The sequence below is a fragment of the Canis lupus genome, chromosome X (genome assembly GCF_011100685.1).
Source record: "Canis lupus familiaris isolate Mischka breed German Shepherd chromosome X, alternate assembly UU_Cfam_GSD_1.0, whole genome shotgun sequence".
NCBI classification, from domain to species: Eukaryota; Metazoa; Chordata; class Mammalia; order Carnivora; family Canidae; genus Canis; species Canis lupus.
Window position 1 is genome coordinate 11612743 of NC_049260.1, and position 22579 is coordinate 11635321.

The 22579-nt window shown below is 41.8% G+C and overlaps 2 protein-coding genes across 4 annotated transcripts in view; both read right to left on the reverse strand.

The window, feature by feature from the left end:
- Positions 1-2004: 2004 nt before the first annotated feature.
- PIGA (phosphatidylinositol glycan anchor biosynthesis class A) lies at positions 2005-15002 on the reverse strand. 2 transcript variants are annotated; one of them, XM_038586866.1, is made up of 6 exons: positions 14648-14997; positions 11709-12488; positions 7325-7457; positions 6419-6551; positions 6056-6262; positions 2005-4327 (listed from the first exon to the last, which is right to left on the reverse strand). In XM_038586866.1, the coding sequence occupies exons 2-6, from the start codon at positions 12424-12426 to the stop codon at positions 4061-4063; spliced, it is 1458 nt and encodes a 485-aa protein (XP_038442794.1). In that variant the 5' UTR covers positions 12427-12488; positions 14648-14997; the 3' UTR covers positions 2005-4060. The 2 variants fall into 2 exon arrangements, with proteins under 2 accessions (XP_038442794.1, XP_038442795.1); XM_038586867.1 differs by having other exon boundaries at positions 4299-4883; positions 14648-15002.
- Positions 15003-21776: 6774 nt separating this feature from the next.
- Positions 21777-22579, reverse strand: part of VEGFD (vascular endothelial growth factor D) — a 37347-nt gene continuing 36544 nt past the window's right edge. For both annotated transcript variants that reach the window (XM_038586870.1, XM_038586871.1), the window contains exon 7: positions 21777-22447. In XM_038586870.1, coding sequence (XP_038442798.1) covers positions 22321-22447 — 127 coding nt within the window. In that variant the 3' untranslated portion in view covers positions 21777-22320. The remainder of the gene's footprint in view (positions 22448-22579) is intronic.

The window sequence follows — 22579 nt, forward strand, 5'->3', positions numbered from 1 at the left end:
CATCAGTGCTCCAATACAAGGGAAACTGACTTATTGTTCATTTCCCTCACCTACAAAAATTATTAAAGATTTTATTTATTCATGAGAAACAGAGAGAGAGAAACAGAGACATAGGCAGAGGGAGAAGCAGGCTCCATGCAGTAAGCCCAATGTGGGACTTGATCCCAGGACTCCAGGATCAAGACCTGCGCCAGAGGCAGATGCTTAACCACTGAGCCACCCAGGCGTCCCACCTACAAAAATTAGATGAGGAAAATCTAGGTCTCCTCTTTCATTCTGGGCTATATTCGATTTTCAAAATCTCTACAAACTATTGAAAAAAGCAAGCCAAAAAAAAAAAAAAAAGCCTGCAAGAGCAGACTAAATAAATCTTACTTAATGCTTGATGCACAAAATGTGGGAGTTTCTCGTAGCACTCAGGCAAATTAGAATGACGACCTATGTGAGAACTGGCTCCTTACAGTCTGTGGAAAGGCAGACGTGTGAGCAGAGAGCCTGGAGTCACAGTGTACACTGCGTCCATTTCAGGGTATTACAGAACCAGGCAGATCCAGTGCTGTTCCCACTCCCGAGAACAGAGATCAACGTACAGCGTTTCTTGACCACGCTTAGTACCAACCTATAGCTTACTACCTAGAGAGTGCCAACGTAGAATCCATGAACACAAGCATTTTGGTTCTTTCCAGGTCTCATTTAAGCACACTCCAAGAAGCCAGTCTTTTACTCATGTCAGCCCAATGACATAGTTATTATAGGACGTTATTCAATCTTGTTTGAGCCTCAATTTTTCATTTAAAGCATGGCAGTACTTTCTGTGATATATACCAGAAGAGTGGGCCATGAAGAGCTCGGCCTTTTAAAAGGGTCAAACAGATGTTCATACTATTTCTGAGACCATCTTTAACTACATTTGAGCATTACATTCGAGATTGGCACAAAAGGATCCCAAAATAAGGGGTTTGGGTCAGTCCACTTTTCTTCAACAAAAGAACCCTTTACTTCCAGGTTTTAAAAAGAGCAGCCTTGACAAGATGAAACCCTCTCTGGCACCACAAGCTTCTCAACCTCAGCACTATTGATATTTGGGGCCAGATAATTCTTTGTTGGGGAAAGGGTGTCCAGAAGCATTGTGGGATATGCAGCGGTATCTCCTCTTTCTGCCCACACCCCCACTCCCATCCAGGGCTAACAACCAGAAATGTCTCCAGACACTACCAGGTGTCCCCTATGGTGAAAAATGACCACCCTCCTCTTCCCCGATCCCCACCTCCCACATCCTGTTAAGAACCACTGAGCCATAGCCAAATATAAAGGATAAAGGAAGATGAACTCCTCAAAGTACTAGTGAATACAAATTAAATTTTGTATAGAACTTTAGTTTTTAGAATTTTTGCATTAAAAAAAGCCCAGCCAAGAGGAGGATCCGAGGAACATCTCGCCATATTCTTTTGGGAACGCAGAGAAGAGGCCTTTAAAAAAAACTCTCCAAAAGTAAACACAGACCTAGCATACCCTGACTTTGCCAAAAATAAGTTTTGGCATAAAATAAATCAGAACACACTAATGTAGAGGACTGCTTTCCACTGCTTCCAACAAAAGTGGTGGGAGAAGCTGGGCTTCAGTAAATTAAATCAAAATTCAAATTCCTCTTAAAACAGCTCACAAGATATGAAGTATAATTATGTAGTTCGCATACACAGTAGTTTCTAGATGTATTCATCTGTCTCACACGACAACTCCAGTGCAGGGAAAAACAGGGCTTGTTTGGATCAGAAAACAAAAGCACAATTCAACTTGCTATTCCATGAGTAAAGAGAGAACGTATTCTAGAAAGAAAAGATGACAGCGTAATTCATCATCTGAAGGACAGCTCCTGTTTTACTAGCAGACCAAGCAACACATCTAACTGCAGTGAAAGAGCAAGCAAATGAAGGAGGGGATGGGGGGAGCACCGTTCAACAAGTACAGAATATTCTGTTCACAAAACAAGACAAACTCAGAAAATTGTCAAAATGTCATTTTGGTCTTTATTTTTGGACATGTAGCATGTTTTCATAAATCAGTTTCTTATGTGCTAGTTTCTGTAATATCAAAAGAAATACAATATATTTCTCATAAATTCCTCATCACCGCAAGTTCACTTTCAAATAAATGTAAGTAGCAGGGTCGAACAATATGTTCCCACATATTGACCAGTGCAACACTGACAGTTACAAGTAAGGTATCCAGGAAGCCTGAAAAATTAAGATTTACTAGAACAAGCAAATTTACTTCCATTTGTCAAAAAACAAAGGAAATAATTTTGATTTGCAAATCACGTATTTTACATGCAAGAAGTTTAAATCCCATTTCCATCTAAAAATAAATGGCCATCTCGAAACTATGCTGAGAAACAAAAATGTAAGAACAAACAGTAGTATGCCCTTAAAACTTGCTGAATAGAATAAATAAAAACAAAGGTTACAGTTTCTTGCTTTATCATGAATATTGGCACGGCTTATTTCATATTTGTAGAAATCAGTGTCTGTGCATAAAAATACAGAGAAGATTTCATGGTTTGGGTCAGTCCAGTTTTCTTCAACAAAAGAACCCTTTACTTCCAGTTTTAAAAACCGCACTCTTGTGTTTGTGTTTTAGCACAAAACACAAATATTTGTTATGTACCGGTTAATAGGCATGTTAAGATACTTCTTAGAAAAGAAGTTTTGTGAATGTTGTCATTAAAAAAAAGAAAAACAATCCTGTACGGAATCCCAATACTGCCATAATCTACCGAGGGCACCACAAGCACCTCTTGCTTTTGATTTCACAGTCCTTTATCACAAAAGCCTATTCTAAGGAGTTCAAGGAGTTAATAAGACACACCATGTGGATAATTTGGGGTTTAAAAACCCATGGCTCTGGGCAACAACGATTACAAATAACAAAAGACATCCACAAAGAGACTGTGTTCCTAAAATTTTCAGACTCAATTTGCTATAAATAAAACATTCTGGGGTAAAGACTTTTGCACACTGACAATACTTCTCAGACAGCAGCTAGGCCACAAGTGAAGGGAAGTGACTTCTATCAAAGGTGGAGGGTAGCAGCTGATTTGGAGATGGCACACCTCGTACATTCTGCTCGGAAAACACGAAGGCATTTACAGAGGACTCAATTATACATGGAAAGATGTGGAGGGTTTCTCTGCACTATCATCAACAGTGGTATCGGTCCCTAGTATTTTAGAAGCAAAAAAGTATTTTCATAAACACAAGTTAAGATGAAGGCTCTACTTAGGAGGATGCATATGACAGAAGAAGTAAATAATCGGAGTCTGCCGACCATTTTTTTCCTGGCATTAAAAGCATGAGCATTTTTGGCATGTTATTAGATAGTTTGCCATTTTGTCAACTGTGACTATAATAAAGTGAGCCATCTGAGTGATAAACAAAGAGCATCTGAATGCGCCCCTGGTCCTTAACAGCAGGAAGTGTCTGGTTCAATATTCTACATATAGTAGCTGCTTAAAACACGCTAATAACCAATGGACCATTTTGCTCAAGAAACCTGCTGATGATACACTTGCCGAGGGTATCAGACAAATGTCTAAGAACACGACTTAAATGACTAAAACGTGTATGAACAGGACTCAAAATAGTTCATATCGTTGTTGTACTTCCCGAAAGAAAACTTGTAAACATCTGGTAAATGTCTAATTAATGGTAGAACATTTAAAATTGGCCAAAAAATGCCCAGAAAACATTTGGCCCTTCAGCACCCAAAGCTCCCAAAATAGAATGTTAAAACATCTCTGTTAGAGGGATTTCAGTAGTCTGAAAAATTTCATACCTGAGTGGCTTCAATGTTCTCTCCTACGTTTTAAGTAAGTGCAAGGAGTTTCTACACTCAGGAATTGCATAAGTGTTTATCTTTCCTCAAAATAAAACATTGAATGATATAGAGGTAGCATAACTTATTAAATTAACTTTAAAAAAAAGGAAAAAAAAAGCAGGATTATTTTCAATAGTCTTAATAGAACTATTACAAATGTGTAAAATCTTACAACCCAGGCTTCCTTCTACCTGGCTTTAGACATCTCATTATTCTCACCCCTTTTTTTACTGTAAGGATATTGATGAGTCCACGCGCCCTTTGGCCCTGTGGCATCTATTGCGACATCGATGATAGAATCTGGAGTCATCCATCTCAGGAAAAGGAGGAAGAGAAAGTTGAATACGGCCAACAAAGCAAAAATGTGGCCTGTTACAGGGCCACAGTGAGAGACGAGTCTGTCCAGTCGTTTGTCCATTGGCAACACAGCTTCTCCTGCCACGTGGTCGTACACCTGGCGGGAGAGAGGCCAAGAGTGAGCACTCTGACCCACAATAAACAACGACCTGCATGGACCAGGGATGTTTTAGAGATGCAAACGGAAGTCGCTTACATTTCGTTGTTGTTTTAGTAACGATGTGATTAATGGAATTAATGTAATTATTGCCATGTGATTCAACATTTATGGAGTGCTTATTCTGGACAAAATACTGGGCTAGACACCTCGTCACACAAAGATGAATATGCCATGGCTCCTGTCCCCTAGGGGATCACCATCAATTTTAACCAACTACAAGAATTCCAAAGTCCTGAGAAGTTGGAACCGCTTTTCGGGTCACCTCTGTCGAGGCCATGTTTAATTCAGCAGTGACTTCCTGAAGCAGGACTGGCCTTCTAAGATTCCTTGACTCGGCTGAGGAGCTCTCACCGCTAGCTGGCAGACATCAACCACCATCAGAGAGCTCTAATCTAGCGCGCTGCTGGGTAGAGAGAGGCTCTTCTTTTCCACGGCCACGTAAGGCCATGTTGCTGAGTATGGATGGTGAGAGCATACAGAAACATTTCGTGGACTCCAAATAAAAGGAAGGGGGAAAAGATAGGGGAAATTTTAGTAGATGGCATAGGTCAAATGCTGGCAAACAAAAACAAAGTTTACTGCTGAGGACCGGTAGTAGGTGGCTTGCTTTTTTCAGGCACGGCTAAGCACAAAACTCAGAAATATTTTTAAAACAAAGATCTTTAAACATATGTTTCGAACACATAAGCGAGGCCAGCATTTATCTGTTTTCATTGCATTCGAGCATTGCTTGTGGTCATTCTCACACAGCGGACCTGTAAGCCATCTCCTTTTGAACTCAAGAAGGCTGTGACGTGCAGTGCGAGCTCTACAGGCCAGTGGCCTCTGGAAAGGTACAGGCTGCTTCCAGCTAGCTCTTGTACCCTCAAAACATCTGGAATACATTTCAGTCCAAATTATGCTGAGACTGGTGAATTAGAACAGTTGAGAGAGCATGTTTCCAGCATGAACTCCAATGTAATGTCTTCATCAATGTTCTAAATAGCATAGTTAAACTATGAAGGAGGAGCTGAAAACGATCAAAATGGCCTGTGTGGAACAGGAAGAATTAAAAGAGCAACTACAAGTTCTCTACTGCCGCTCTGTGTTTGTGGTATTTTCAACATTTGTCATGTGCATCCTGCATCCTAACTTACTATGTTCTCCACCAGCCCAAAGATGCAAAAATCCTCTTCCCCACAGAACATCATGGTACTTAGCAAGGGTGATGCAAGGGTTTTGGGAAGTAGCCTGAATTCAACGTTTGCAAGTTTTAAAGTTGCCGCAATCAGACTAAGAAAAACCACCTACTTCCTAATAAACTGGCATGCTTAGAATTAGAAACAGCCTCAAGAAAATTTCTGAGAGTAGATCTTAATATCGGTTTGGCCTTTGAACAGTCGTGCCTTCTAGAAAACTCTGTAACTCCCTTATGCCTAATTTAATGAGAAGTCTTGACGGCATTGCTATTTTCAGATGTCAAATGCAACGAGTTGACTAGAAACTTAGCCTAGCATATACCAAAAGTAGTACATAGTGCATTTCTTTTCATTTGAAGAGACTTCATAAACTTAAGCAACAGAAAGGGTAAACCTATATATATATTTAAAAAAAGCAAACGTGTACACGAAACGCCAAGAATTTAGACACAATCTTCAAATACCCTTTGCTTAGCACATGACATACTTTTTCAGTTCTTTCTGCAACATTCCTCCAGGTGTAGAAAGTCTTTACTATGTTATGGATATTTTCGGGAGCTGGCAACGCTCCTGACTTCAGCTGGGAAATCGCTTTTTCCAAACCCTTGCACAAGGACTTGACAGAAGGCTCACACAGAATGATAAGATTTTCTGGAAGTACCTCAGGAATTCCACCAACCCTGGTACTTACCACCTTAAAAAGGAGAACAAGAACATACATTACACCATAATTCATATTTCAGGAAAATCAGCAAAACCAACTTTAAAAAGTCATTACAGAAAGTACCTGCTTATTTTTCAAAATACAAGTACAGAAACCCCAACAACGTAAGCCCTCAAAGCTTTTTACCTGTAAACCACAACTGGCTGCTTCCACAATTGCCATGCAGAATGCTTCGGTAAGGGAAGTATTAAGAAAAATATGTCCTTGAACTAAGACATTTCTAACATCCTTGTGCTCTAAGGCTCCCAAGAGACGCACTCTGATTTTAGAAATGAAAGAAGAAAAGAGAGGAGTGAAAATCATGCAAGAAAAGAAATATCATTTAGAAGCCAAGTGTGCTATTCATATTATACTTAGATTACGGCTGGTTCTAATGTTTGCCACTGCACAAGACTAATATCACCAAATTATGATCTAAAAGAGTCTTTAAAGCTGTTTGGTTTCAAACTCATACAGCTACCATATTTCTAACTTTTGTCACGCATATAAATTTCATCTTCTACAAAATTAGTTGGCATTTAGTGGAGATATTAATATACTTTGGTGAGTAAATATTAAAGAGTCATTTCTAAACAGAAAAAGGCCCCTTAAAATTGATGCTTCACAGCAAACACCTTTTTAAGTTACTAAGAAAGAGAAGTATTTGAATCTGTATGTACAGGACAATTTACATGATTTGGGCCATACTATTTAAATCACAACTCAGCAAGGCTTGAAAATCTACAAACGTTTCCAAAGTGGTTGTTCTGTGTGTGTGTGTGTGTGTGTGTGAGTTCATATGCATGCGCACACCTTCCAGGGTACCTCCAACCATTGCCCCTGAAAGTCAAATAATACTGGGCCAAAAAAAAAAATTGTGAAATTTTTTTAAACTAAGTTTTCCCATATTATATACATTAAAAAAAACAGACTTTGCATTACATTTTTACATCAAGTATACATAGGAGAAACAGCCCACTTAAAAACACATGTAACCAAAACTGAATTCAGGTAACATTTTCTCACCCAAGACAATATAGAATCCATCAATACCTGTCATGTAGCTGGTACCTTTCTCGTACTTCTTCCAAAATGATTCTCTTAGGTCCCTCTCCTCCAATTATGAAATTTAAATCTGGATATTTCTGACAGAGTTCAGGTATTATACCACTAAGCAAATCAGTCCCTGAAAATATAAAATAAAGTTGAATGTTGGAAATATTAATATTTAAACTTTAAAAAATTCAGCAGAACTGAGAAAACACTCCCTTTGAAAAGTATTAGCTATGCCCTCCTTAGGCAGAGAAGCTAATTCTCAAACCTTTCCTGCCAAGGTGGAATGTCCAAACTACCAGCGCTCTCCTAAGAGTTGCAGTTCTTAAAGTACATTGACATCCACTGTTACCCGATACATGGGTTGGTTATATGGGTTATGCTGTTTCGTTCTAACATAACATTCTTTGTCATTCGCTTGTGGTTATGCATCACATACTTCTAAAAAAGGTATTTGAGGTAGCTAGCATTTGAGTTAGTTTTCTACAGAGCCGAACAGCTGATCGGAGACCTAGGATTTGTCCCAGCCAACTTAGGAGCAAGCTCTTTGGTCGTGGGAAAATTTTCTGATAATAGAAAACGAAGAGACCAGATGTGCCTGAAGTCCAAGGTCTCTTTCAGCTACAAAATTTCTACCAGTCTATGTTCCATATCCCGCCATGCCATCAGAAAGGGCTAAGCAACAAAGTGTAACTGCAGCATCCGCTTTGTTGAGAACGCAGCTTGTACACAGGATCTTACAACAAACTCCACAGTATTAGCAAAATGTAAAAGAGTAGTCCGTCCAAACCTGCCATAGCCCACTTCCCTTGAATGAGAGTAAATGAAGGTGGCAGGACCTCGACTGACAGATGGTTATAATCCAGAGAACAAAAGGGTGCGTCTTGGTTCTTTTTTTTCCTTTAATGAAACACTTTCCTTCTAATACGTAAATACAACCCCAGGTAATATGAAGCAAAAAAATAAACCATGCCCTACCAGTCTGAAAGTGGCTATCCAAAGTGACAGGAATGTTGATACTTTTTGAGAATTTTGTTCATTAACAATTATAAATTGGACACATTTCAAAGTAAAAGTAAATGTAAAATAACCCAGTTAAAGTTTATTAATTCAAAAAATGCATATGTACACACACACAAAAATAAGAATTACACTTTTTTCTATCAATCTTCTCAAATACAGGCAGATCAATTATTTTTAAAAAAAGATAGTGGGAGAAGTAATTTATATGGGGTCATTTTTATTAAATTCAAAGTAGGGATTTATATAAACTCCGCCAGCATTTTCAAAATATAACTGCATTAGCAAACATAAGTTCACACGCAGCTTTTCTGAATTATGAAGGCTTCTCATTAAAATCTTAGCTACCTTTGTTTCAAGACAATTACCGAATCTGTCAACTGGATCTCTACATAAACCAGAAGGTGGCTTAATGACTTTTAACATTTAGCTACCTTTAACTCTTTCATTTTCTTTCTTTCCTTTCCTTCCTCCCTTCGAATACAAAGGTTAAGAACCCATTCTTCAAATGAAAAATGCAACACATAAAGAGTAAAAATCATAACTGCCAATAACAACTAACATTTACTGAGTGGTTACTACATCAGGCTCTGTCCTTTAAGTGCATTATGTCATTTAATCCTGACAACAACCTTATAAGAAATGGAACTGATTAAAATTAGTAATGATCTATAATATTATTCTAAGAATAAAAGGGTTTTCCCAAACAATAAAAGACATCGAAGAATCTAACACAATGGAACACAGAAAGTCTTTCAATCACCATAGTCACACAAAACAGACAAAGAAAAATCATGATTCAAATGGCTTTTAAAGCTCAGTCTAATAGTATTTTAAAGAATCTTATCAATCTATATATACCCAGAGGCTGGGCCAGAGGTGAGGGGAACAAGAGACCTTAACTCAAGAGCTGAACTCATGTTTGTCATCTCTGATACTTACTGTGTAACCTGAGCAAGTTACTTACCATCTCTGAGACTCAGTTTCTTTGTCTGTTACATGCAGATAACATCTACCCTACAGTGGTTGGGAGGGTCAAGTGAGGTACTGTACCATGCACAGGCTCTATCAACTGCAGAATATAAATGGAAGTTGTCATTACCACTATGGCAAGAAGCAGGGCATGCCTGCACACACGGGAGCACCATGAAAACCCTGACTTGAGAGCAAAACAGGCTTTTGAAAGAGGGAGGAAGGCAGCCAGAAAACCTGAGTGATAAGAACTGGGATTCATCCTCTCTCACTCAATACATGGCACTGGCTGGGCCTTTGAGAACTGGTTGAAAAGAACGCCTCCTAAGGAAATTAATTAGTTAACGATTAACAGACCATAAATACAGCTATTCACTTTTTGGCTACGGATGTGGCCATTCCTCCTGAGAAGGTTACTTTTTGCCTGTTGCCTGGCCACATGGAGAGGGTTTCGTGTTTGTTAAATAACTGACCTGGGAACAGGACAGGCTGTACCTTCACGCTGTGGCTGGTGGTTAGCTCGGCTGGTTAAAATACCATCATTAGTGAAGTAAAGGTAACAGGTTTAATCTTTCTACAAACAGTTCCATTTGCTCTGATCCTCAACCACGTGTGCATCATAGGCTTTCTCGGCTAGCTATCACACGAAGGTATACTGTGTGATTAAAAGAAAAACTAGGCATGTTTTCTAAGTTACAACAAACACATCACTGATATCCCAAGAGGGATTCAGAACAGAGAATGCTGGTCCATACATCTTGATTAAAGAATGAAAGCACATCATGAGAGCATGGCTTCACCCCACAAAACACAGTTCAGCAGTTTTCCCACAAACCTCCGCTTAAAGTGGATTGCTAGATCAACCAAGGCTCTGTTCCAAATGTAAAACCTACTGACCAAGGCCCACGTGTGGATTTTCAGGCTGCTCCCTAGCACACCCACCCGCTTCTGACCCCGTCACTGAGCTTCATGCTTACCAACAATCGGCTGCATTTGTCCACATGTTTGAAGCCAGTTACACTTGTTATTGCATTGGGTAATTTAGTTAAATAATATGTAAACTGACAAAATAAGTTTCCATGAAACTAAGTTGAACGATTTGAAAAATTCAATAAAAGAAATTTACAGAAAAAAAGCTCTAATGAGATGAGCTAACAACTGTATAACATCAGAGCCAAGTCAAAAATCCATTACTTCATACACCTTTGAGTGCTCACCCCACTTAAAAGAAACCCAAATTGACAACTCTAAGTTATGCTTTTCGAAGACGATTGAGCCAGAAAGTTAAGCAGCTCCAACCAGTGGACCAATACTCTTACAACTGCAAGCCGACACCAGACTATTGGCAACTCAGGGCACGTTAATAACATTCTGAATCAAACTCAAAACATTTAAGGAAGAGTACGTGTTATCTTTTTAATGGTTCCCTACTTGAAGTGACAATTTGACAATTTTGATTACTGGACAGGTTTTCAAAGACCATCCAAAGACCGCTTAGGTTCTGAATAACCAGACTGTTCCAGGCTTCCAGCAGACAAGGCTCTACGAATGCTACTGCGGTGTCCATTAAATGCTGCAGAGGCATCAAAAAAAAAAATCCTCTTTGGTAACGGCAGACACTTATCAAATACCAACTGGCCTAAGTACTTTATAGGAACCATCACCGAACCCTCACAAGATTCCCCTTGTTGCCCAAATCATACAAATGAAAAAACTGAGACTCAGAGATGTTAAGTAACATGTCTTCAATCACACAATGGGATGCAGCCAGGATCAGACTCCAGGCTGTCTAATCCCCGCGCCTTCACCACTTACTTGCCTACGTGTTCTTAATAGCTCATCTGCGACTAAATGAAATAAGCAAGCTGCAAAACCTCAACGTGTGGAACAAGCTCATTGATTCTGCGGATATGCATAAAAGACAGGAGAGTTATAAATCAAAATATTCATAAGGCTCATTCCTGAAGAGTAGAGTTACAGCTGATTTTAGTTTTCACCCCTGTGCTTTCTTAGTTTTCAAAATACCTGCAATGAAAGACATAACTTTTGTCATCAGAAAGGGCTATATGGTGGGCTCAGCCTTTTACTTCTTATCACACATGCAGGGCTGTTTTAACTTTTAAAAAAGACCTGACCTATTAAACAACATCAGATTACTGTTTTTAAGTAACTATTAAATCATCAAAGGGGGGGCAGCATTCACCACCGTTCCAAAAATTTCTTTTTGGATATGTAAGACAATAATAGACCTTTCTTTGCTACATTTAATGCAGTAGTCATAAGACCATAAAACAAAACGAAAAGCCAAACAATCATTACATTCAAGTATTCAACAGCTTTCTATGAGAAAAAAAAAGTCTGTGCAGTGCAATTGTAGCTATCATTTCATTACCTTTTCTGTAAACAAGTCTGCTGACAACAACAATAGTTATTATACTATCATGCCTTCTAAATGGGTCTGGAGTGAAGTCAGTAGGATCTACAGCATTAGGAATGACGGACACTATTTCAGGATTCAGTGCTGCTCTTAGCACAGTGTTTTCCTTACTAGTATAAGAGACACAAATTATGTGGTTTGTGTCACAAAGAGACACAGTTAGAAGCTTGTTTGTAAGCACCGAGCTGACATCAGCAAATCCGAAAAGGGAATGGTCCGTGAAGACTGTCTGGAGCCCCATTGTCTTGGCGTGGAAGAGGGCATCATGGGCCATGGCAGAAAAAGAACTATGTGAATGGATTATCGTGACTCTCTCCCGAACAAATATGTACCTGAGCAATGGCAGACTGTGAAAGAGGGTCGTGGCTGTAGATTGGTTGTACATGACTTTCAGAGGCAAGTAATAGACTTTGAGGCCATTAGTGAGGTAACGGATGCCTTTCCGATTTCCGTAAGCATGGGTGACAATTATGACTTTGTGCCCTCTTTCAATCAGGCACTGAGAGAGCTGGTAAATGTGGCTTTCCACGCCTCCCATGTTAGGATAGAAAAAGTCCGACACCATGCATATATTATGGGTACGGGTCCTATATGCTGAGAGACTTCCAGGGCTAACACGGGGGAGCACAGATGAGCGAGGCTGGCCATGCCCACCTCCTCCTCTATAGGCCATGCTGAGATGGTTTAGGCATTTGTCCTTAGAGCAACTCGATTAAGATGTGTGTCGTCTAGTACCTGAAAAAGAGAGTAAAACAAGATCTCAGCTCAGAGACAAAATACATTACGTTTTCCAAATCCAGATGTAAACAGTTTTATGCTAATGTAAATTTGCTAGGTTTCCCCCTAAAAATGAAAGTAAGTGACTTGCTTAGTACTTGCTTAGTACTTACTATGTGCCATACAACAAAACTAGATTCCACAATGCCCTTATATTTTAATTTTGCTTAAAAAACACTGCAACACATAATTTAAAAAAATGAGTTTGTTATGTCACAGTATATAAGAATGTGCTCTGCTAGCAAACCAGTTCATTCCAGTAATTAAATACATGACTCTTTACAGAAAGTTAGCCAGCCCTGCTCTAGAGCTTAGCCACTGACCCAATGAATCTCATACAATTCTGCTATTTACTTTGCGGTTTAAACTAAAATACACCTGGAGCTAGAACTTTTTTTAAGAATTTATTTATTTATTTGACAGAGATCACGAGAGAGCACAAGCAGGGAGAGGGAGAGGGAGAAGTAGGCTCCCCGCTGGGCAGAGAGCGGGAAGCAAGGGTCGATCCCAGGAAGGGCTCTGGGATCATGACCCAAGCCAAAGGCAGTCGCTCAACTGACTGAGCCACCCAGGCGCCCCTAGAACTGTCTTTTTCAAGTACTGCCTACAGCACATGCTGCAGACATTTATCTACATTTTCCTCTTCCTTATTCAAGGCTGGTAATAAGCTGCTCCTTTCATGTTCTTAACCTTTCTTTCAGTTATGGAGGCCTTTCTTCCAGGAATATCCCTGTCTTTAGTTCGAAGTTAAAAGACAAAGGCTCAATTCAAGATGGACCCGATGTGGGGCCATTTTCTACATCTAAAGGAGGAAATATGGATCTCAGGGGTCTCCTAGATCCTCCCTCATCAGCAGAAAATGCTCACTCGATATTCAGTACTATTACAGATTCTCACTTTTAAAGCTAAAAATAAAAAATAAAAAAAAAGCAACAGAGTGTCTTGGAAAACCAGTGAAATCTTCCTCAGATTTACAAATGAGATTTCCACACTTCCAGAAACTGAACTACACAATGGAAAGCGATCCTAAAGGTCTGAATTTCCGATTTCACTTGTAAACGCAGGAAATGTAAATTAACTGCCTGTATAAACTCTTAATTCTTGGCAACGAAGTCATCTATATTTTAAATCTATTCTCAGAAATACTCAATAAGTGTTTTTTGACCTGAATTTACTATTTAAGATTCAAGACTACCAAATATTGAGATTCCTCAGGTCTGTCCTTTTAAGTGGTTTCAGTACATTTTCTTACTGTGGTTTGTCACCTAAACCTGAATTTCCAGTTGTACTCAACTTAAAAAGGTGATTTAAAAAAAAAAAAAAAGGGAGTCAAGAACCACATGAATTTATCTGAAGTTCTGTCATTAACCTGCAAACGTTCTGAGGCGCCTGCCTACTTCCACCGGGTTATCACGCCTAACATCTTTATGGCGTAAAAGCTCAACAAATGGAACAACCACAGAATCTTAGATTTTAGAGCCGACAAGAGGCTTGGAGATCCAGGAATACCTCGCTTGCTTTACAAAAGAGAAGCCAAGCAAGTTGAGCGATTTGACTAAGGTCTCCACCCAGCCACTTTAGTGACAAATGCGAATGGCCGTAAATTTACAACCATCCAGAGCCAACGAGTCCCCGGGGAGTCAGCAGGAGAGGCTCCCGAGGAGCCTTAGGGAGACCTCGCGGGGGCTTGGGTCTGGAGGACGGTGCTTTCACACCCACCCCCGGGGCAATGCCCCAGCTTCACTCTGAGAGGTCACCGGGGAGCGCCAGGGCCAAGGGAGGGACGACCCCGCTCAATCAACGACCCCGTTGGAGACAAGCAGGGTCTCGCCAGGCCCAAAAGGAGGAAGATAGCCAGACCGTGAGCAGGGGTCTGAGGCTGGGGGTCCGGGAACCCTGCAACCTGCCCGCCTCAGTCTCCGCGGCACCGGCTCCAGCGCGGCCGCCACAGCGCACCCTCAGCCCCACTCGAGTCCGGAGGCTCTCGCCCCCGACTTCCGAGCTTCAAAGCCTCCCGGGCTTTGCCCCTTCCATCGCCGGCCACACTCCCACGGGTGCAGCCCAGTCCCATCCGGAAGCGGCCGAGAGTGCCGGCGCAGGGTCAGACGCGCACTTACCGGCAAGTCCCATGGCCGCCAGTGTCCGGACCTCCCGCGGCTGCGGCCAGAGTCCCACCCCGCTGCCCCGAAACACCAATCAGAGGCGTCCGCGCCCGAGCGCCGCGCCCCCGAGGCGGCCAATCAGAAAGGTGCGCTGGAGTCACGTGCAGGAGCACCGCTCAGTCTCCACCTTTCAGCGCTGGCTGTAACGTCAGCGCGCGTAGGCACATGTTTTCGCAATATTCGGGGAGACTTGTTTTTCTCTGCATCGAAAGTAATACTCCTCGGTTGGACTTTTTATATGAATTCTTAGGGTGGCGAACCTCTAGAAACGGGCCCTGGTCTCTTCTTACACAAGCAGCCTACCAGGAGCCTTCCGGAGGGTAAAGTCAGAAATCCCAGCGTGACTCGCAGCGAGTCTCTAGGGCTGCTGGGAGTTGTAGTCTGGTGGCCTTCGGAAGCGAAGCTGAACTTAGAAAACTCACTCCCAGGATGCACCGCACTTCTAAACCTGAATTTTGCAGAAGGTCGGGTGGTTCGCGTCTTGGTTGCCTAGTTACAGCGTCCCCTTTTCTGGAAGCCGGTACTCTCTGGCTTCGGATCGGACTTTTGGGGCGGAAGGCCACCCGGGTCGTGGTGGCGCTGTGTTTGTGATTATCTGTCACAGCAGAACCGTGCTGCTGGGGTTGCCTGAGGTAAATAATTAAAATCACACACTTAAAATAAAAGCAAAGTTTAGAAAAATTTGGATTTCAGATCACTTTTATACAAGTATGCCCCAAACATTGGCGACCTTACTAAAAAGTTACCCTTGTTTATCTCAAATTCAAACTTAACTGCGTAGCTTGTATTTTATCTGGCCACCCTACACCGAAGAAAAAAAATCTGAGGTCTGACCTGAAATATCAACTCCCACTGAAACTGGTTCAACTGGCTATGATGGTGCTTGGCTAGTGAATCCGTGGAAGTGGTGTGATGGCCATCCAACCCTTCCATTTGGTGCTTGGAGTTCCCCCAGCTCTGCCATGCGTACACTTTCGAGAACAGATGCCTTCCCGAGCACCATCACTGGCACCCCCCCTTTTTTTTAATGTTTATTTATTTGTGATAGTCACACACACACACACACACACACACACACACACACACACACACAGAGGCAGAGGGAGAAGCAGGCTCCATGCAGGGAGCCCGACGTGGGATTCGATCCCGGGTCTCCAGGATGGCGCCCTGGGCCAAAGGCAGGCGCTAAACCGCTGCGACTGGCACCCCTTTTAAGCCTGTAGAAAGCCTCTGCATCCCCTGAAGATTTCAGCTCCTTTCTGATGCCGTTTTCCAAGCCTCCCGAGGGAATTAAATCCTTCCTCCTTTGTATTTTTATAGTACTTTGGCCATATGCTGGCATAGCAGTTGTCAGGTGATATTCAAGTTGTTTGCCTGTCTGCTAGCCCCCTTCCTCCTCAACCTGATCCTCCCAGGCGGGTCTTCTTGGGATCTCACACTGACTTCTTTCTGAAAACTGGAAATTGAATTTGCTTGTTAAATGTCTGCCATTCTAGCCAGATAGTAAGCTGAGGCAGGGTTTGTTCCTGGTAATAGACATTGAACAATTTGTAGTTGTATTAATGAATGTTTTTATCTGATACTGCCACAATCCCAGTACAAATGCATATTCATACCCAATAAAATGTATTGAAAATATTTTACGGAGTGTACCATATAAAAATGACAGTTCAGGGTTGCCTGGGTGGCTCAGGAGGTTAAGGGTTGGACTCTTGGTTTCCGCTCAGGTCTTGATCTCATGGGTCTGGGATCCAGCCCAGGATCTGGCTCCACACTCAGTGGGGGAGTCTGCTTGAAGATTCTCTCCCACTGCTCCTCCCCCGCATTCTCTCCCTCCCTATTCTTTTTTTAAAATTACAGTTCAATGATATAATTCAAAGAGCATTTTGGTTGTAGTATTTGAAGTGGATTAATGAGTTACTTTAATGAGTTAAAGTTATTTAAGTCAAGTAGGAATAGATACTCTGCACTGGGTTAATAATATTGAAGCATCAGAGAATAAAGATAATGAAGGCTCAAGGATACTTACTCAAGTTTAATAATTTGCAGTTGGTTGCACAGATAGCACCAACACTACCAGATGTTACAGCATTGCTTTGGTCTCCTTTTCATTTTTGCCATAGGTTTTATTTTTTATTTTTTTGCAGTAGGTTTCAGTACAAAAGGTATGAGTAGAGACCCTGGAAAGTATAATAAGTCCAATTATTGATCCTCTGGTTTGCCAGTACCATAGTTCTAAGCACAATGCACATTTGAAATTTTAAGATCCCGATGCCAATACTCCTTCAAAGAGTTGTGATCTTTTCTCAAAACAGAATATTTTCTACCTTTATCATCAAACATTTACTGAGTGCCTACTCTGTAGAAGACTTTGTGGGGAATACAAGGAATATTAAACACGGTCCCTATGTTTTAAAAGTTTTTTTAATCCTTCCTAGCTTTTATATACCTTTTTCCAGCAGTAAAAAGCAATCCCCTTTTCTTGAAAGGTTCTTTGTGTTTTAAGTACTGTAGAATAGCCTGACCTTTATAAATTATTAATAAAGGCGCACTGTTGCCGAGTCTCTGTGGCGGGGGAGAGGGCTGAGAAAACTGCAGGCTGTTCCAATGAAGTGTATAGGTTGTGGCAGTATGAAAACATTGAAATTCATTCATCATGCTCCAGTCTCTGACCTAGGCGCTGAGCATTAAAGGCAAATAAATCATAATTCTACGCATGGCTCACAATCTCATGTGGGTATGAGACTCCATTTATAGTCCATTCATATTTAAGGCCACTTTCTAAAAGTCAAAGGAAAAGTTGTAGAATCAGGATTATGCTATAAATCTAGGGATAATTCTAATTATACTGTTCGGCCTAAGTGTGTAGAATCAAGGTATGATTTTAGAGAATTTTCTTAGAGGCTACTAAAATTAAATAAATTAAATTAAATTAATTTATTAATCAATTAAATTAATTAAATAAATTAATACTACTTACATGCAGTGTATTCTGATTACACTTAGTAAAATATGAGGGCAGTCAGTACCAGTTGTAGTATAAAATAACCTATGAACGGAGAAGGTATCAAATAAATGTGAGTATCACCTTCCCTTGAAATCCAGCTCTTTGAAAATTCAGCTCCAAGCTCCCTTGGATAATTTTGGAGTGGAAAGGCCACACATTTGTATTGAGAGCCTGCTATCTACATACAAAACCCAGGGCAGGGAAATTCTAGCATGAGCCGTATACCCAAGGAACCAAGGCGGGGTTAAGGCATATGCAAACACCTGTGAGAAAAGGTAGGAAGTGTCAGCACTGTAAGAAAAATACAAAAAAAAAAAAAATACTGGGGGTTCGGAGGGAAAGAGCATTTCTAGCTGCCAGCATTTAGCGTAGAAGTAAAAAGTGCTCAGGTTACTGTTAGGAGCAAGATCATTCCAAGAATAAGAGGGACGAGGTAGAGACACAGGTGCTGACTGTCCAGTGTACACTCCTGTGCTGTTATGCAGGGGACGAGGAGAGGAAGGGTTCAGACAGAGCAGTAGCATTTCCAGCGAAGGTTCAAGCAAACTGGTAGAGGATCTTACTGAGGAAAATGGACTTGATGTTGAACCAGACTTCCAGCCAAAATACTATTTTCAATTAACATTTTGGGACTATTCACTCCTCGTTCTGCTTCAAATAGAGAGAGATGAGAAAAATCAAAATGTTATAGCTGTGACTTAAAAAAAAGAACAAACATTTCCACGTATCAGACACAGAACCAGGATGCAAAATGGTAATCAGACCAAAGCCACCATGGATCCTGGACTCTGTATGTGGAAAAGCGGGAACACATGAACTGGGTTCAGCTCTTGTAGAATGAATGACAAAGGCTATCGGTGCCACACGTGGCTGGAGGCAGGAACCAGGCTTGTGGGAGACGTTTACATCGGCAGCTTTCCATGAGCCACTTTCCAATATTCACACTCCTGTCTTATCCCCTCCCACGCTGACTCCGGGCTGGGCAGTGTGATCTGCTTGGCCAGTGGGTCATCAGTGAAGGAGAAGCAGCAGAAGCTGAATTAGTAAGCGCTTATGCGCGGAGGAATGTCCTATCGGACACTCTCCTCTTGATCGCCAATGGCTATGATGCAAAGAAGCTCAGGCAAGATACTGAATGATGAAAAGCCATTTGGAGAGAGGCCCTGGATGAGAGCTCACCTTGGGCTTCCAGCAGCAGACGAGTTCCCATTCACTGGGCACAAAATCAATGCAATACTTCTTTGTTATTGATTGATTGATTATTATTTATTAGGTACCTACTAAATGTAAGACATTGCTTTCACACTGAGGATTATGAGTACGTTAGACAAAGTCCAGCTCTCGTTGGCCAAATCCATTAAAATCACAATTTTCACCAAACTACTATTTTTCTTGAAAGCTTTAAAATGGGGGCACCCTGGCTGGCTCAGTCAGTAGAGCATGGGACTCTTGATCTCAGAGTCACGAGTTTGAGCCCCACATTGGGGATAGAGTTTACTTAAAAAAAAAAAGCCCTAAAATGGATGATTTGTGTCATCTCCTTTATCAAGGATGTCAGTATTTTAATCTCATCCAACTCTGTCCATTATGCTGTCTAATCTGTTTCCAACTCTGAAGGGCGTCCTGCTACACTGCTTTCTTTAGTCCCAGATTTATGATCTGTGCTGCCCTATTAATACATTCTCCAGCCTTGTGGCTTAGATAATCAGGGACATCATGCATCACTGGCATTTACTGTGTTTGCTTTAAGCTCTTGAGGCTTCTCACATATTTTTATTTTGCAACAAGTTGAGAATTTTCAGTCCACATTCCAAAGCTATTAGCATGACAAATACTCCTGTACAATGACCAGCAAATTCTAAGAAGGCAGTAGTCCAGTTACCCCATGTCCACCCTGAGGACCAGCCCCATCTCAGCTCGGACACAGCCTCAGAGATCCAAATGCAGATGTCTTGGTAGTTATGGAGGGTTAGAGGTGCAAAGCCAGACAGCAAATAGTTTTGTCCTAGCCCAGAATTCTCTATAATATCTCCACCTAAATGGCAGTTAGGAAGCCAGAGCCACTAAGCAAAACATGGTTGGAGTTGTTTTTAGGGCAGATCCAGGAATCCAGGATAAGCCAAGAACTTTGCTCATAGTCATGCTTCTCTCTTTCAGGAAGATCCCTGTAAATTGTAAATTACATTGTATTTTTCAAATTGTTTTCATTTACCGTAACCCAAGTGAGGTTAGCAACTCTGAGAGCAAGGAGATGAGATTACCACCCACATTTGGCAGGCGTGGAAACTGAGGATCCACGGGGCTGCTCAGCCCATAATGAGATTAGGTGGCAGAGCCAGTCCTTGGATTTAGGCTCTCTTTTTTTACCAAAGCTGAGCAAGGTGACTCCTTTGTGCAGTGTCCCTCGGGCTGTGTGCTGCCCCAGCTCCCAAGGGGATGTGACCAACAACCACAGAGGAGGAGAGATTGGTAGGAACTGAGTGAAGGAACACAGCTAGGAGGAGCTGGATGCTAATGCATTAGGTCTGAGCCCTCTCAGAAGGCTAGGAATCAAACAGTGAAACTAGGAGGAGGAAGGCCTTTTGGCTTGAGGGTCATAAAGTAGGGGGAGGAGGAACAGTGACAGGACAGGGCCGCTGCCAGCAGATGACAGCAGTAACAATGGCAGCATGATGAGGACTGGTCCCAAGCCAGGTCTAGAACAGCTGTGTCCCCAGAGCAGGGACTGAGCACTAAAGCCAGGAAAGGAGCAGGGCGGCAGAGCCACAGGCCGCAGAGGACCTGGGGGAGCGAGAGGAGAATTCAGGAACCGCTTATGAACCGAGAGAGGAAGGGTAGGGATTGGGGCCAGGATCCAACAATTAGGAGGAACAGAATGATTTTGCTGTGTCTATCATCACCTTCCCCCTGGTAATAACCATGGTCTGAGGAACTCGGGTCGCACAAATTTGGTCGGGACAGTTTCTGATGGTAAGGAGGTCGCAGTGCGAGGAGAGATAAGCCGAACACAGCTATTTACAAAAGTCTGCGGTGTTGTAGCAGATCCTGTCTACCTATCTACCTATCTATCATCTTTCCATTTCAGCAAGATGCTGGGGAGGGCATCCGTTTTTAAGTTATTTGCTAAATTCTGTGAAATTGTGAAATTGACTTAATTTGCTAAAAAAAAAAAAAAAAACACACCGCTTAATACTCGTAATGCTGCCTCAATTCTGCTAATGCTATATCACTCCCTCTGGTTTACCAAACGTTCATTAAAGTCTGTGCCATCAAAAAGGTATTTGTGGGATTGTTTTGGAGAAAAACAACAAGGGAAAAGGCCCGTGCTCCCTTCCTGGGTGGCCATGCGACAGAGAGAGGAAGCCCTTGGCCACGAGAAGTGAGATGTGAATGACCCGAGAATGGGTGCCCGCAGTTGGAGCTGGAGGCGGCCAGAAGACACAAGTTCTCAAAGACATCAGGGGGGATTCCTGGGCTCTCCTCCATCACGAGATGCGGGTCAGGTTAAGTTACACTGAATCTCAAAGGAAAGACAGATTTTAAACTTGGGTCACATTTGCTTAACCTTACTTAGATTTTATTTATCTGTGAGAGACAGAGCATGCGAGAGCATAAGCATGAGTGGCGGGAGGGGCCAAGGGAGAGGGAAGGAGATGATCTGAGCTGAAGCCACCCAGGGGCCCCACTAACCCTCATTTAGAATCTTAAACCTTCTGCGGGGCGCCTGGGTGGCTGTCGGTGAAGCATCTGTCTTCAGCTCAGATCATGATCCCAGGAGCCTGGGATTGAGCCCTGTGCCTTGTAGGGCTTTCTGCTAAGCGGGGAGTCTGCTTCTCCCACACCCTCCCCCTCTGTGCTTGCTTGCTCTCTCTCCCTCTTAAATAAATAAATAAAATCTTAAAAAAAAATCTTAAACCTTCTGAGAGTTACTGCCTGGGCTTCCCCTAACTGACATCAAGTGTTGCTGTGCCCATGTCTCTCCCCATCCCTCCCCCTTCTCGATCCCTTTCTCTCTTTAAGACATATTTTTTCCCTTGGCATGAAATTTAGAGTGGTACCATATTAAATAACACAAAATTCCACGGCTTGAATAATGGTGTTTATTTTCTTTAAATACACTTAAATATGAAACAACAGACAGTAGTTCAGTAAACTCAAAACTACAAGCTGGACAGTAATCAGAAAATCAGTGCTGATCATACAAATCAAAATCTGCATAATAAAGAGTCAGAAGAATTCACAAGACAGCTGCATTAGCGAAGGACTTGGAGACTATAAAATTGCCTTGTTGGCTTTGAGTAATCAATTTTATGGCCCCTGTGATTCTAGGATGATCAGACCTTTAACATTCACCAAAAAAAAAAGGGAGGGGGCTGCTACAGGTTCCCTCCTCTCCATCCTGCTGTGCAGGGGCATCTTCAGTTGGCAGTCATCTGTCAGTGAACCAGGGAAGCCTCAGCTGGTGTGTAATGGAAGGGTGGTCTGAATTCATTGTGGGACTGGGTAAAACAGATTTTTTTTTCTTGTACGTGGGGAAAAAAAAACAATCAGTGACAGCAACTTGGCAAAGCAGCATGCTGTTTAAAATGTTAGGGATGGGGAACTCAGGAACCAAGTTGAGTCAAGGATTTTCTTGACCATGGAACCCATAGGCAGCCCTTTTCTCCTTCGGAAAGCGGCAGTGCTTTGCACATGCTGGTCTTCCATGCGCACATGTTCTGGTGTGAAAGGGACATCTGTCCTCACAGCTGTTGCAAAAGAAAATAAACATGAGAATTCGGAATCAAGGACTAAATTCAAAGGAATAACTCTGTTCTGATGTGATTAAGTTTTCAACATAAATCTTCCCGATATGTATTTAAAATGTCAGTATAACACCC

Bases quoted from the DNA above. Each gene is read 5' to 3' on its own strand.
- PIGA (XM_038586866.1), bottom strand. From the start codon at position 12,426: ATGGCCTATAGAGGAGGAGGTGGGCATGGCCAGCCTCGCTCATCTGTG. The intron at 6,263-6,418 runs GTAAAAAGCTTT...CTCCTTTTTAAG, and splicing joins CAGCCAGTTGTGGTTTACAG to GTGGTAAGTACCAGGGTTGG. The intron at 4,328-6,055 runs GTATGTCATGTG...CTCTCCCGCCAG, and splicing joins TTGCAGAAAGAACTGAAAAA to GTGTACGACCACGTGGCAGG.